The following is a 16,629-nucleotide window of genomic DNA, read 5'->3' on the forward strand; positions in this document are numbered from 1 at the left end:
TCTCACGTAAAATGCATGCAACAAATGCAATGCAAAATAGCAAAAGCGCTGAAATGTCTAAACAAAGAAATTCATATGCTTGCCACAAAGAGAAGAAGACGTGAGTGAATGAGCCATCTCTAAAGATAATACGCAAACTGGAAGAAAGAAGTGATAATCGCGCGGCTATGCAGAAAAAAGAAAAATAAAATCGAAGTCTCAAAAAACGCGCCAATATATGCGTGTGGCATGTATGCGTTAGTGTGTGCAACATGTGCCACAAGCTATGATTATACTCGAGCTGAACGTGCGCCGGCAAATCAGTCTCGAAATTCAATGAGTGAGACGCCGACATTTGACATATCCATTAATTGAAGTGTCAAATTACTAATAATGACTTGACAGGCAGCTTCCCAAAATTATACTCTGCCGATTTTAGAAATTTTACCTAAATAGACATACATAAATGTTTGTATGTACGTAGTAAGTTTGTTTATATTTAAAACTTGCAAAAATTTACTTACGACTACCCTGGTTACGTAATCAAGGATTTATCACTCACCTGAAATTAAAAGAAGAAAATATATTTGGTTAATGGGGTTCATATTTGATAGTGTACAACAATACTCAATAACAATAATAATATTGATAACGATAACAATAAAACTAGGGTGGTCTTTCTGTCGCTTCTGCTTTCTCTTACTGAAAACCGAGAGGCAAAGAGCATTATATTGATGGAAATGCATTCAAAATTACGGCAAGGACCTCTTGAGAGCCCTAGTAAGAGCTATACCGACTACCGAGCTACACCTTCTCTCAGATTAGGAGTAAAACGTGGGCTGCAGTCAGTTGTGCAGGAAGGAGAGTCGGGACGCTAATCCATAAATTTGAGTCGTATAAAAAAGTCCACACATTTAGACTAATCTCTCCTTATTCCAGTTTCTGACCGGACACGGCTATTTCCGTGAGTATATCTACATGATGCATAAAAGCTGAATTCAGTGGGGTTAGTGCATAAAAAGCGAGCTTTTGCTCAGATTTGGTTTTTTTTCTCAATAAAAGGTGGCTTAAGATCGCGGGTTCGAATCGAGCTTAAGGCCTGATAATAATTTTTGTATCATTATCATCGTAATGATTTTTTTCTTAATTGAAAAAATTTTCAAATTAGAATAGAATTTCAATTAGGAAGAAATTCGTCAAAACAGTAATAATGATACAAAAAATATTGTTGGGCCTCGATCGATCGAACCCGTTTTCTTACAAATCAATAGGCCGACAAAATAACAAAAAATCGTTAAAAGGTGGCTTGTCTGTTTTTCAGAAAACCACTGAGAACCGTCATTTAAGAGATTAACTGCGGAAATGACCCTGGAATATGATCGTCGATAAACAGAAAACGACTGTTCTGTTAATTTTTGTTAACGTTCCTATATATATCACCCGCCATGAGCCTTTGCAGCTGCGTGACTTTAAAGTCACGGTTTTCGGAAATATATGTGGGTGTGAGAGATTTGATTTTGGTGCTTAAGCTTTCTTAAGAAACTGGAAGTCCATTACTCATAGAGATTAGCTGGTTAGTCAGTTGGTTGTTTGGAGTAGCGTTACTTCAATCAGCGCTAATTTGGCATTTTTATACCACAGCTCCTGAGTGATCCAATAAAAGGTATTGTAAGATGAAGGGAGAATGTTCAACAGACCCGAGGAAATCTCATACCATTATATTAATACCGTTGAGTTTTAATATTTTAGAAGCTCCTCAGGCCTAATACCCTGTAATTCTAAGAACCTACTGAATGATAAATTTCAAAGAAACATCCGGTACAGTAAGTGCTTTATTGTTCCCCCGGCCTTTAGAAGATTCCAGCTGTGACATGAGATTTTGTGTTCCAATTCTATCCTTGCCGCATAGGTCCCAATTGTGCAGTGTCCGCTGAATACCACAACTAATCTAAATATATCCTTTATATACAGCACCTGAAAACTCTCCCTCCCATTGTTGGTATCGATAAGTGAGTGCTGTAGCTCCCTGGAGTACAAGGACCCTCCTCGCTCCAGCGACTGGTCTGCATGCACTAGTGGAACATTATATACACTTGCCAGGTTAATGGCTCACTCCCTAGACCAAATATACTTGATGTCATCGTCACTGAGGATAGCTACTCTGTTGTCGGTAATATTTGTATTAACAGCCTACTTGATAGCGAAAATCGCGAATTGAAACATATTCGCTGCTCCGGACGGCTTATAGATATGGCTGTTGCCGGAAGTTTTTAAAGGTTTCCTCCTTCACTACGCAAGGCATTCTAGATCAGCTCGTGGAAACTGATATGTCGAATCTATATGAGAGCTTTTTACCTTAAAATGCTCTTTCCCTAATGAAGACATCGATCTCTGGAACATTGCTTTTGAAGCCTCTGAGGCGAATAATCAAATCGCCCTTGTGATGGCTCCACAGCCAGATTGTTCAACTTTTCACAGTATGAATTAATTTCACCAGGACTTGGGATTTTCGTCCTGGTGGTGTGTGGTGTAAAAGCGGAACTAACGCAAAGTCCTGCGTGATCGAATTGTCATGTGTATGGGTTAAACTTTAAAAACTTGATATTAATTTGAAGCTCCTACATCGTATTGCGATTCAGAAAGGTTCAATGTAATCAGCTTATTTTTTGGTATATATTTGCTTTATCGGGCGAATCGCAGTTTTGCAGGACTGAGCGTCGGATATAATTCAAGTGAAACTTACTGATGCACTACGTAAGTACCAAATCTAAAAGAAGTGTGATATGCAATAATTTGACCGACACTGTAATTATTGTTCAGACAAAACCTGCCTATTATTAACTCTACCGGAGAGTGCTAGCGCTATTTTCATACATACATTTTTCGTTTTTAATTTATTACTGAAAATAAAGTAAATCACAGATCTTCAACACTGATGAATTCTTAAAAAAAAAAAAATGGATGCACTACTAGAGCAATCCATCCATGCCCATCAAGTTTATTAAGTTTAATTAATTATGAATTCATTTTAAAAAACCACAAATTTGTTAGATGTATTCTATGTATTTAGTTGGCAAAATATATTGGATGCTAAAAAAAAAAAATTTATTCATAGCTAAAGTCTCTAAGATTTCCTTCCTGAAAGTAGTTAAGACCCAGTAATACCTAACTTGGCATTGTTGACATATTAAACAAAAACAATAGACGCAGCCAGGCCGAAGAGTTTTCAACATACAACAAAGCTATATTATTCTAGCCAAGCTAATAATGAAGCTAAATATTAAAATTCGTATTTGAGAAAAAGGGTAAAAGTATAGTACAGAGCATCTCGATTTCAAACAAAACAAAGCAGCTGTCAATCAAGCGACATACCATTATAATTAAAAAAATGTATAGTATGTATATATATTTCAGTTAGCAAGACCGACTTAGAGCTGCAGCACATGCGCTAGATTTACTACAAACTGCGCAGGCGTGGCTGAAAGCAAAGCGAGTGCGTCACAAGCAAACAAAGTAAATGCAACAAATCTTGAATGCGGGAGCCTCGATGAGCAAAAGTAATAGAAACGTCAACATATTTGTTTCTAAAGAATATGGCATTGAATAGAAAGAGTTTTGGAAGAGAGGACAGAAAATGTGATACATACAGGAAGCTTAACGCGCAGGCAAGCGTGACCCACAAAAGAGTTTTGCGCGCTACTACAAAACCGTAAAATAAAACAAAGCACAATAATAATGAGGTTAGCAAAACAAATAAGAAAATGCTAATAAAGCGCAGACAAACGTACGAAATGTAAAAGATAAGATTTTACAATGCAACTCCTTTTTGTAAGAAAAAGAGCATAAAGTGAGGTGCAGAGCGAAGCCAAGCAAAGTCAAGCAGAGTAGTAGCATTTGAAGCGATAAGCATCTTAGGGTTAACTGTGCGCTGCAGCTAGAAAGTTTCACCTCGAACAGCAGCCAATGGCATTTCCTAGACAAAGTGGCTGCCGCCAGTGAGACAACGGTGAACACTGATGCGCTGCGCTATTGCTGTTGTTGCAAGTATGTATTTGCAAGCACTCTCATTGTGATGATATCAAGTAAATGCTCATTATCTTTTTGTGCTTTTTAAACAAATTTTTATTGCTATAAATTCTGTTTCTTTCCACGATTTTCATCTTTCTTTGTTCTAAGATATGCATTGTCTTTTATGTTTGTAGTTTCTCTTTAGCACAGCTGCTTATGCAGATAGGCCGAAGCAAATTGCAGGGGCGCTCAACGAGTATAAGTCAATGAGCCAAAGTACAGCAGCTTCAATAAAATGAAAACAACAACATTATTTCTGGCACAGCAAAAATACTTCGACCCTTAACTTTAGTGGAACTGAGCTGACTGAGCTAGAACAACCTCGATTTGGAAGCATATTGGCTGAGTACTTTAGGATATTCGATGTTCGTATAAAAAACAATGTCGTCGTTGCGTACCTACTGAGCTACTAGACGAGTACTCCTGATGGCATCAGCGATGTAGTTATGATAGATAAAACAGTTTCAAATACAACAGCAAAAAAATCAAAAATAAAATTACGTACTCTTCGATCTTAACGACCAGATACAAATGTCTCGAAGGAGTATTCTCTGCAGGGGTTTGCATTTTCTTTGCGCTTTTATTTTTATATTTTTCCGTTGACGGGAACTTCTGTGCTGGCAGAAGCGTTGACAACAAATATGATGAACTCCAACGAGTGATATATGTAATTGAGGAAATGCAAGCAGTAGCAGCCGTGATCTTTGCTGGTGATCTGATTTTGACAACAAACAAATTGGTTTACTTCGCAGAAAGATTTGACTAGCTGGACCGACCACAATTTTATTTCCATATGAATGTGCTTACAGATAACTATGCAATAGCTAACACAACAGAACTAATAGAGAGACTCGAGACGGTAGAGCTAACAAGAAACAGCAAATTGGTATCTTTTGACATAAAAGATTTATAACCATCTATACCACTATCGGAGACTTTGGACATAGTTAGCTCAACAATAGTTCATAACACAAAAAACAAAGTGAAAATTATGCAAATCACAAATACGCTAAGAACATCTTTACGTCAAAACTATTTTCAATTCAACAATAAAATATATAGACAAACAAACGGTCTTGGAATGGGAAGCCCCACATCAGCAATTCTTATGGAAGTGTTCATGCAAAATCTGGAAGAAAAGTACATACAGGAGCTGAAGTCCAAATTAGGCGTGTCATTTTATGCTAGATACGTGGATGACATAATATGCGTTTTAACTACTAATAACGAAGAGCTTGTACTGGAGTACCTCACCAAGCAGCACGGAAATATAAAATTTACAATGGAAACCAAAAAAGACGGAGGAATCAACTATCTAGACCTCACGATAAATATTAATAAAGAAGCCAAAAGATTTAACTATGACATATATAGAAAGTCAACGGCCACCGACACAATAATACACAATACCTCAAATCACCCTCAACAGCATAAAAATGCAGCATTAAGGCACTTGGTACATAGACTTGAAAGAACACCTCTTACACAAGAGGCATATAAGACAGAAATTGAGGTCATATATAATATCGCTACAAACAACGGATATAAAAAAGCACTAGTACATCAGCTCAGAAGGACAAATGGAGAACCAAAAAGAAATAATGAAAAGGAAAATAATAGCTGGACGACTATGACATATACTGGAAAAGCAACATATAAATTGGCAAACTTCTTTAAAAAATAGAACATTAACACAGCATTCAAAACATCGAACAATCTAGGGCGAAATTAAGAACTAACATTAACTCAGAGGATCCGTTTAGCAGCCACGGCGTATACAAGCTTACCTGCGGATGCCAGCATAGTTACATAGGACAAACAGGACGGCAAATAAGAACGAGGTCAGAGAACATATTAGAGATTACAACAAAAAAATACGGAATCCAAACATTATACCCGAGTCTAACTTTTGCGAATCACATGGTCGAGAATGAATGTTCCCCAGCAAACATCAATAAAACAGTTAGGGTTCTTCACATACAAGAAAAGGGCCGACGTCTCAACGTACTCGAAAACATGGAAATCTACAAACACAAAACATTCGACAGTAGAATAATAAACGAACAGATAAACACAATTTCTGACACAATATTCGAGCCTTTTAAACTTGTTTACAGGAAACAACTTAATCACACAGGTACAACAGACAAACACACACCAACAAATAAACACAAAACAATTAACACACCAAAACAAAAAACCGACAAAGAAGGTCAAACGACTAAAATCACAGATTTCTACCTACCCCAGTCAGCCACACAAATAGATTAGTAAACCACCCTCGGTTCTGAATGAACACACAGCACATACACATAACTAAATATATACAAGCATCAATTTGACAATACCTGCTCATATACCTACGAACTATAAATACAAGACAAACGACAACAACAGATCAGAACGAAAATCGACACTGATGATGGCACAACGCCGAAACCGGTTTGTCTCAAAACCAAATTTGACAAGGTATGACGGAAAATCGTTCCAATATACATCATAACTAAAGAAAATCTCGTCAGTGTGAAGGTAGAGTTCACACACTGAAGGGAGAGCAGGAGTTTTATAAGCAGGTCGTTGGACTGCCAAAAAGTATGAGTATATGGCTTCAATGACAAATAAACACATGAGCTGATATTGTGGTAGATTTGCGGGTAAATGCCTCATTGAGTTAATATCGGCGTAGTTATATACCAAATAAAGGAATCAGGGAGTGGATATAAGCCAAATTAGAACCACCAAGTCAGGGTATTAAAAATATATAGACATAGGAAGAGAAAAGGCACGGAGAAGGTAAAGAAAAGATAGTCGAAAAGTGAAGTTTGCACCGGACAGTTTTGATGGTTATAGTGATGATAAAGATGGCAATGATGGTGGTGGTATTTATAGATGCAGAGATGAAGACGAAAGCAAGGACAAGTAAAACCAAAAATTAAGAAAGGTACTATTAAGTCAGACAACTTAAGTTGGCACCTAAGAAATTCCTGACATTTGCTGTATCGATCTGTTGGTTTGAGTAGGGGAGAAATCCACGTGGTATCACAATGGGACCTTTTTGGGCCTAAGTGCACTGGTGCTCGCACCGGTGGCTACTCTAACCTAACCTAACCTAACCTAAGTCACTTCATCGTAACAGTCACATTTACGGTTACATTTGCGGCTTCGGTTTCTATAGTTTATTCTTATGTAGCAAAGTATACAGTTGTATACCTATCCATAACTATAATGAGAGGTACTGTAATGGCTAAAGTAACGGCTACTGTGCAAATATCTCTGCCTGTAGCAGTTTAAGATCCAGCTGCGTTTAACGTTATGGTTAGGGTTGTGGCTAAAGTTGCGGATTTGGTTATGGTCACGATAAAGATTACGGTTGCCGTTTTGTTACTGATACGGTTAGAATTACAGCTTTGACTATCCAAATAAAATTATTTGTTTATTCATTAAACTTTATGGGAATTGGGAACCAAAGCTTTTTTAATTGTATATGTTAATGAAGTTGCTATGCAACAAACAGCATGGAGGGAAGCTACGGATCTAAGCAAAATCTGCAACTTGACTAAGTGATCTTGAAACTATGCACATAAGATGAAGGTAAGCACCACCCACACCTAAACGTTTGTATTGCCTCACATATCAAAAGGTTTAAATGTTGATAGAAGGTTGGGAAAGGAGGAAAAGACTCGCAATGCTACGAAAGCTTTGTTTATCGCAGCGAGCGAGTTAGTGAGGGTTTCTCCTATTGTTCGGAGCTTTTTCATTTCTGCCACCACATTGCATTTTCATTCATCTTAACACATACAGACGTATTAGCTACATATGTACTATGCTTCGAGTATATATAATATATTTTTTTTAGTCGAAACGCAAATTATTTACTTAAGATTCAGATATATACAGAGAAAATGTTGATGTTAATGTTATGATGTATCAGTTTACGCGGAACTTAACGAAGTCAAGGATGTCATTGTTAAATACTTGGAAACAGCGAGGAAAAGCGAATGAGGAAAAAGTACAAAATGAGATAAAGGAGATGCGAATAACAATAAACGAACTAAAATAAGCGGAGTTTGTACTTCAGAAAAGCAAAAATAATGAGAATAAATTAATGAGATAGCCATTTTTTGTGCATTGTTCTCTCTTTCTTTAAAAACAGATTGATTTGACGGAGAAGAAGTAATGAAGCTTGATGTATACATAAGGTTGGTTCGATATTGCGTAGCCAAAGTCCTAGTAACAGTCGGGGTGGCTGTCGCCATAAGCACCCAATAACAATAATCATGACCGCAACCGTACCCATAACTATAATCCTAGCAGGTCTCACAACAAAGCAGAGCTGAGTTCGTAACCATAACTTTTAACGTAGGCGTAACAGTATAAGTAGACCTAGCAGTAAGAGTTACCATTTCGTAAAGCGTTGTAAACGTAGCATTAATAGTAGCCATAGACTTGACCACCAGCGTAACTGAACACGTAACTATAACTCTAAACGTTTTAAAGTAAGTTTCTCATTTTCGACAATATGATCGTCCCCAAAATTCTTCACGTCTTTGTCTTCGCTTTCGTATTCTCTTTTCCATTAACCCCACCATCATCAGTTTATCATTTGTCATCATAATTCACATCATTGTCAAATTAGGATACTAATTCCTATCTTCGATTTCCACCTCTTCTTCTCTTCCATCTTTTTGGAGTATAAATGTAGGGTAAGTGTAGGTTAGATTTGGTTGGTCCTCATATGAAATAAAAAATCTTATTTTGAAAAAAAAAAAAAAAAAATCAATATGTGAAAAGGACTGCACAACTCTAAAGTAGATCAAAAAGAATTAAAAAGGCTTCTGAAGGCAAACATATCAAATTTGAAAATCGGATGTCAAATTACCAAGTTGCAACAAAAAAAAAAAAAAAAACGATTTTGACCGCATTTGCGAAGAAAAAAATGACCGAGATCCACTCAACTTTTGCAACTTTTTTATTTTAGGCCCAACCTAGTGTAGGTGTAATATGTAAGAATGGTATCCTGTATAGATAGGAGCCCAGAATGTAAGTGTAGGCGTAACCGTTAACGATAACAACCATTTAATCAATGGGTTATCGGTTCGTTGTCGACAAGTTATAGGCGTGTAATTAATTTTCTTTCGACGAGTTATCGGTTTGCTATGTATTTGTTATTGGGTTGTTGTCATCGTGTTAACGAATAGATACAGACGAGTTATCGACTCGTTATCGAAGTTTTATAAATCTGTTATCGACAACAAACGTTTTGTAATCTGAAATTATCGATATGCTATTGAAAATTAATAGATTTGCTATCGAAAATATATCTACGTGTACTCGAAAACTTGGCGATTTGTTATTGACGAGTTATCGATTTTTTATAGACGAGTTATCGCACTGTTATCTGTTGTATTTTCTAAAAACCCCTAAAAATTATTTCGTGGGGTGTAGCCTGAGCTCTTGAAATTTAGTGACGAGTTTTATTTTCCTGTACTTTGATGTTTGTTACGCAAATTTTCATTAAGAGTTGTAAGCAAAAACTTAAGATAAATATACAAATAAATGATTTATAGAAACAACAACAAAAATAAATAACTTAAAAAGCTAAGAAATGAGGCTAATTTTCGCTTTTGTAAAGTGGCACAATGCCCACTTGAAGTGACATACATACAAACATTTATACATTTAAAGACAAAAGTTTGTGTGTGTGCGTTAGCTGAGTGCAGTTGTAGTGTATGAATTGCATAGACTGGCGAGTTTTGTGATTATGAGCGCTCCAATTAATTCACACTTGCATCTTAATTTTCACTTCAAGATCAGAACAACAACAAAAGCAAATTTAGTAAATAATAACATAAGATCGTATGTTGTTAATGGCAAACAAATGTGACGCACAAAACAAAGAAGCACTTAAGTGCAAGAAACAAATAAAAAAAGAACAAAAGAAATTAAAAACAACAATACAAACGTAAGCAACGAAAATAGCGAAAATAAAAAGCAAAACGCATCACGCACATACACAGAGTCATCGTTTGCGCATGCGCGACAAGCGCAAGGAACAATAGAATAAGCACAGTCTTTTTTTTACACGCAGTGGTCAGCCCAAATTGTTTGTTTCTTTTTGTTTTTTTTTTTGTTTTGGCAGTCAAATTTCATTTATTAACAAATATTGACACTACAAAAACCACTCAATTGCAATAAACTTTCTTTAATTGTTTTTTTTTTTTTCATATCGATTTTCTTCAAATTTGTTGTTTGTCATTTATTGCTTGCTTGCGTTGCTTGCAGTTGCCGCAAACTGATATTATATCAATTGCTTGAAAAATTCAATTGCTGCGTCATTCTGTGGCACTTCGATTGCGCATATTCATAAACAATTGCAAAGAAAGCCACGCCACAACGCAATGAACCCGCACAAAAGCAACAAAAGAGAGCTGCAACAATTAAATGATATTCGTCGATTGCGCATTGTAACTGTTGCTAACAACGCTCTGACTGTTGGCTGTTGACTGCTGCTCTGATTTATTAGCAGACAATGCGTTTTTTTTTTTCAATGCTGCCGCTGTTTGTGGCATTCACCACAATCGAACGGTTATTTGCGGTTAATAAGTTCGAAACAGCGGCAAATGAAATGAAGCGTTACGATAGTTAGCAATGAACGCGTTGTCATTAGCAGATGAGACAATTTTTTATCAACGACTTGAATAACATAAAATACAAAAAAAAACAAAAAACGAGAGAAAATATATTACGTTGCCGCTAGTGAGTCAAATGAACTATGCGTCAAGTATGTGTTTTTCGTTATCGAATTCCGCTAAAATAAAGCAAAGTAATGCGATTTGACTGAAAATGAATGCAGTGCATTACTGGCATATTTGAAATGTCGATGGCCAGTGAATTAATAACTTTTTTAAGTGAAATACTTTCTAATCAAATGTAATTACATTACAACTACTCGAAAAGACGGGTACCTGTGCGTATACGTAACATTTTTTGTTTATTATTTGGTGCAAAAAAAATAGTTTCATACATACAAACATATATACAAGTGCAACTAATATAAGCCTTTTTAGAAAAAAATTAAGAAACTTAAATAAATGTAAAACTAAATTTTTGAACGGCTAATTTGCACTATTTATGAAATCATAAGATGAATTTTTTTGGTATTTTATATTGAACTAGCAGGTTAACCGGCGTTGCTCGGGTTGGGCAGATACTAATCTAGATAAGAAGGTGTATTTTAACGCATTCCTTCCCGTTAACCAAAGTCAAGCAATCAGTATAAAAGATTTTATTGATCTTCTTCAAAATGTATCTCCCAATTATTCTCATTCTTACCTCTCCCTCTTCTTTTTTTACACCCTCCACCTCTCTCCTTCTTTTTTCTTAGATCCCACATTCCTCTAATTTATCATTGTTTCCTTTGTTTTTTAAATTTTATTTTGTCACACAAAATTCATAGTCAAAATCTCTTAACTTAATCAAAATATTTTAGCTGCACAATTTTTGTCTATCATCTCATATAGACAGCTATTTTTACAATGGAATGCTTAAATTTAATAAAAACTTTTAAATCACTCAATGCAATCGCTTTAACTTTTTGTGAATTCAATGCTATGACCAAACAAAAGTTCTGCACTTAACTACGTACATGGCGTATGAGTAACTTTTGCTGACATACAACATTTGTCGCACCACCCAGTAGCGCACGTGAAATTGAAAAAAAAAATTTTAATTTAAAATTCTTAATTCGTCTTGATCGAAGGAACCTATAGCCAAAATTTGTTGATGATTGAAGTTTGGGAAATGCGTTTCCCTAGGGAACACACACACGCGCACACAGAATTTGATTTTTATATATAGAGATTGCATTGGTGAAATGTTGCAAGTACAAATTGTTGCATGTGCTATATACATATGAAAGTATTTTCATACACATATACTATTTATGTATATAACTGTAGTGCGTACGTGCAACAAGTGTAAAAGTCAACCAAAGTAATTAATAATCATTAAAAGTAAAGGTTGTTGTTGTTATTTACACATTAGTTTATGTTATTGTCTGTTTTTATTGCCGTACGTGCCACGCATGCAACAGTTGCGCGTTTTATAATTATAAATGAAAATATTGGCAATTGCTAATAAATGAAATCGAACGGCAAATGAAGAAAAATTAAATAAAATAAGTAAAAAAACAAATTAAAATTAAAAAAAAAAATGCAGCCACTGTTTTAATTTCTAATGGGTTGTAAAAAAAAGAAGAATGTCGTATTATGATACCATTAGTCTGAGGTTTCTCAATTAGAAGAAAATTTTTATATTTTTTATTTCTGCCATGAAAAGCTCTCAGTGAAAACTCATCTGTCTTGCAGATGCCGTTCGGGGTCGGCAAAAACATGTAGCTCCCGTCCGGCCAATTTGTAGGGAAAATCAAGAGGAGCACGACGCAAATTTGAAGAGAAGCTCGGCTTAGATCTCTTTGGAGGTTGTCGCGCCTTACATTTATTTTTATTTAAGCGTTACGGATGAGGAACCAAAAAAGCTCAACATGACCTGCAGCATCCTTCAGGGAACTCTTCTAGGGCCAACACTATGGAACGCGATGTATGATGGTGTGGTACGAATCGATCTTCCCGGAGGAACACAAACATGCGGCTCCGCAGATAATATTGTCGTCACAGTAGTGTCCAAGAAACTGGACTTGCTCCAAGCATTATGTAATAACTCCGTAGGAAGAATAAACGAAGGGCTGGCGAACATGGGGCTGGAGATGGCTAGCAATAAGACAGCATTGGATTTGGTGACCTCAAAGCGAACTCAAATAAATTCTAGGTCTTGTTTGAAATATCTCGGAGTAAATTTTGAAAAAAACGAACTTTAAGGAAGCGGACGGTGGGAAAAAAAGAGAAATCGCCATGACAATGGAACCGGATAACCAAACGGTGGGCAGAATCGAGGAAAGGGCGCCGGACCTTCACGTCTATTTGGAATGTAGCCCAATGGTACGAGGGCAAGCATGGCGAACTAAACTAACACCTCATACAAATATTAATACTGTTTTCACACAGATACTTAATGATCTCATTTCACCTTCTAATGAAATCGTAAATTTTTTGCTTTCACACAGAAGTAACTGCTCGATTAGTATGAAGGATGAAATGTCAAGCGAATAAAATGACAATGCTATATGACAGACAATCATGGCGGAACGACACAAGGTGGCAGCATGGTGACATACCTACAAACATAAAAAAATGCCATGTACTTGTAAATTCGATAGACAAATGTCAAAATCGTACTGCGTCGGTAGTTGATGTATCAAATCAAATAAAAAAGGTTATAATCAGCTGTTCGATGCGGCCACCTTGTATCGTTCCGCCATGTAGGCAATGACATTTACTTTGACAAATGACATTTCTAAGCACTGAACACACCAAAAACTAAGAAGCGGAAACGGAAGAGGAATGCTGCAGACAGAGTTGCATTGTGCTTTTGACTTCATTAGGCATTCGATTAGCTACTAATGAAATAATTATAGATTCGACTTTTGTAGGGAAGATTGAGCTCAATAAGCATCTTAATGTAGAAAATTGCCTTTATTATTCAATAAGCCGTCTGTGTGAAAATAGTATAAGAGTCTAAGGAGTATTAAAATAAGCGTATGATATACGAAGCTGCTTCTTGTCCATACTCCTCCACCGAATTGGAAAACGTAGGACACGTTGGCTGTTGTTTCATTTCTCTCGTCTTCTCAGCGAAAGACTCTCTGCAGACAGAGTTTATGGGGGGCAACCTGCCATTACAAATTTAGTTCCCCTAATGTGCAGGCACAAAAGTGTTATAACGTGACTGATGCATGCCTAGAGCGCATAGAAATGCACATTCGAACATGCGGCAATTAAATCGCCGGAGTGAAATCTGTGAAACAGCTTTTAGTTCAAATCTTCAAAACTAATGGCGGAGAGTAGGAGTGATAGTGAGAATTGAATTGAGAGTGAGTGGAAGTAGGAGCTATAGTGAGAGTGGCAGTGGAGTAAGGAGTGAGATTAGGTGTGGGAATTGCAATGATAACGGGGGTGGGAGTTGAACTAGGAGTGGGAGTGATAGTGATAGTGGTGGTGATAGTGGTTGTCTTTGTAGTAGTGGAAGTGGGAGTTGGAGGATGAGTGGGAGTCTGAGTGGGATGGGGACAGGGAGTTGAAAAAACGAGTTCAAAGAGCGGAATCTGTGAAACAGCTTTTGGTTCAAATTTTCAAAACTAATTGCGGGTGTAGGAGTGATAGCGAGAATGGAAGTGAGAGTGGGAGTAGGGGCTATAGTGAGAGTGGCAGGGGAATAGCAGTGGGGATGGGAGTGGATGTGGAACTAGGAGTGAGAGCTGGAGTGGGAGTGGTAGTGATATTGTTAGTGGTGGTGGTAGTAGAAGTTGGAGGGAGAGTGGGGGTTGGGGTGGCAGTCTGAGTGGGCCGGGGACAGGGAGTTAAAAAAAAGAGTCCAAAAAAAGAAAAACGAGAATGCTATGATAATGGCAGATAGAGACTGGTGCGAATGGCATGCTTTATAAAGTTATGCGGTTGACTTCTTTAAATTTTTTATAGATTTTTTAGTCATACATTTTGAAATACTATTACATCTGGACTTGAGTCATTTTATACAAAAAAAAAAAAAAACAAAAACTTATTTAAAATAAAAGAAAAAACTTAGATCGTAAGCTATTTACGCCAACTGTCACTTGATACAACTGCACTGGAAATAGTTGCACTTGATTGAAATTTATTGCAGCAATCATGTACTTATGTTACAATAACGTTAGAAAAAAACATTAGCACCAATTACAGTGGCGTTGAAAAAATTTAAGGCAATTAAAAGGCATTGCAATAATATTAAACACTTGTTGTAGTTTCAACGCAGAGATGCAACCACAGCAAACGCAATTGAGTGCGCCAACAACTCAAAACCATAAAAACGGTATGTGTGATTGTGCCAGTGCGCGTGTATGAGTGCCTATATTGCTGGCGCCGCATAAATTCACGCGCAAGGTTAATGGGCGCGAATCAATTTATTTTGACAAAGTTTGTGCAATTTATAAAAATTAATGCAAATATAGTAGACAAAAAAACAAATGCTGCGGTGTGGGTGCACACAAGGGTTAAAGCACAAAAGCTACTTACCATAAGGAGAATAACCGAGCGCATCACTTGAAGGTAAAGCATTCATAAGCGTAGCTAATAGCAGTGGCAACAACAACAAATGCACTGGCAAGCAACGCCGTCGCTGCCGCGTCGATTGCAACCTTGTAGACGCCCATGTGGAGGGCGTGGTGGTGCTGCTGCTTTTGTGGGTAGGGATGCTGGTGTTGTTATTCCTGTCGTTGGCTTTATTGGGGTGTAGCCACCCCATTTTATTACGCGTTTAAGCGAACGTCGAGGGTTTTATTTTGTTGTTCAAGTATGTGCGTGTGTGCGTCTATCAAGCAGTTGTCAAGTAGTTGTCAACACAATTCTCTTGTGCACTTTAAGTTCGTAGTAAATTTGCAACACTTCAATTTTGTGGCATGTAAACAAATGCGAATGTTAATGCTGATGCAGCCGTTGAGGGAAGAGCGCGTGATTATGACACCGCGAGCCCGCGTCTCACGCAACACTGACTAATCTGTGACAGTGCAAATTTTTTTATTTTAACTCATAATTAATTACAAAAAATTGTAGAATTTGACGCGGTTGCACTCAAGTTTAGCTTTTAATGCATTGCATGCTTCATTATTCTGGCAGAATGCGCGCAAGGACAATCTTTTTTATGACTTTAATGTATTTCTATTTTGATTATTTTTCATATTTTGTTTTTTGCAGTTTTTTTACGCTCGTTAGACGGGCACGGACGCTCATAAAAATTCACAGCGTGTGCTTAGTTACTGATTTCACTTTGAACATTTAACAACGGAAATGTTTGGAAGGAGTTACCGTCAAAAAATATAAACCCAAATGACAGTGTCGCAACTGTTTCGAAATGTGAAAATTATTTATAAGATGCGACGGGGGTTTGCTATGGACATTCCTATTTTGGGACTCGCGCGCCATGTGTCCATCATCGGAAGTTGTTGCCACATGTAGCAAGTAGTAATACACATTTTGTGGCAAATAAAACACTTCCGGTACAAATGTGACCTTTCACTTTTTTGTGTCGCTTCCTTGGTAATGCCAATGTGTTGGTCAAATCAAGGGCATGCCGTGTTAAAAAAAAAAATATACATACATACATACGATTATAATGTGAATGAAACACACATACATATACGTAACTGAAAAATAACTTTGTTTCGCCCCCTTCCGCGCATGACGCTATTACAACACATAAATGCTCTGCTCTGCACTGATTTAAATTTTCATGAGATTTTTTTATAACATTTGTGGGCGTTAAACCACAAAACAGTGAGGCACAGTGGTCAGGCTTCAAAGTTTTCTTTACAAAAAAAAATTATTGAAAATTGTTGACGGTTTCGCTCCATCATTCAGGTAAGCTTCATACGACCTAAATTCAGATAATAATATACAGCAGCTAACACAAAAATAGCAGTGGCAGCTTTTATCA

At 36.9% G+C, this 16,629-nt stretch overlaps 1 protein-coding gene across 22 annotated transcripts in view; it reads right to left on the reverse strand.

Moving 5' to 3' along the window:
• trol (terribly reduced optic lobes) overlaps window positions 1-16,629 on the reverse strand; it is a 262,548-nt gene that overhangs the window by 104,664 nt on the left and 141,255 nt on the right. For 3 of the 22 annotated variants that reach the window (XM_067779450.1, XM_067779449.1, XM_067779448.1), the window contains exon 2: window positions 15,213-15,693. The exons of the other annotated variants lie outside the window; for them this stretch is intronic. In XM_067779450.1, coding sequence (XP_067635551.1) covers window positions 15,213-15,441 — 229 coding nt within the window. In that variant the 5' untranslated portion in view covers window positions 15,442-15,693. The remainder of the gene's footprint in view (window positions 1-15,212; window positions 15,694-16,629) is intronic. 22 annotated transcript variants of the gene reach the window in all.

Source organism: Eurosta solidaginis, chromosome 4 (genome assembly GCF_040869045.1).
Source record: "Eurosta solidaginis isolate ZX-2024a chromosome 4, ASM4086904v1, whole genome shotgun sequence".
Classification (NCBI taxonomy): Eukaryota; Metazoa; Arthropoda; class Insecta; order Diptera; family Tephritidae; genus Eurosta; species Eurosta solidaginis.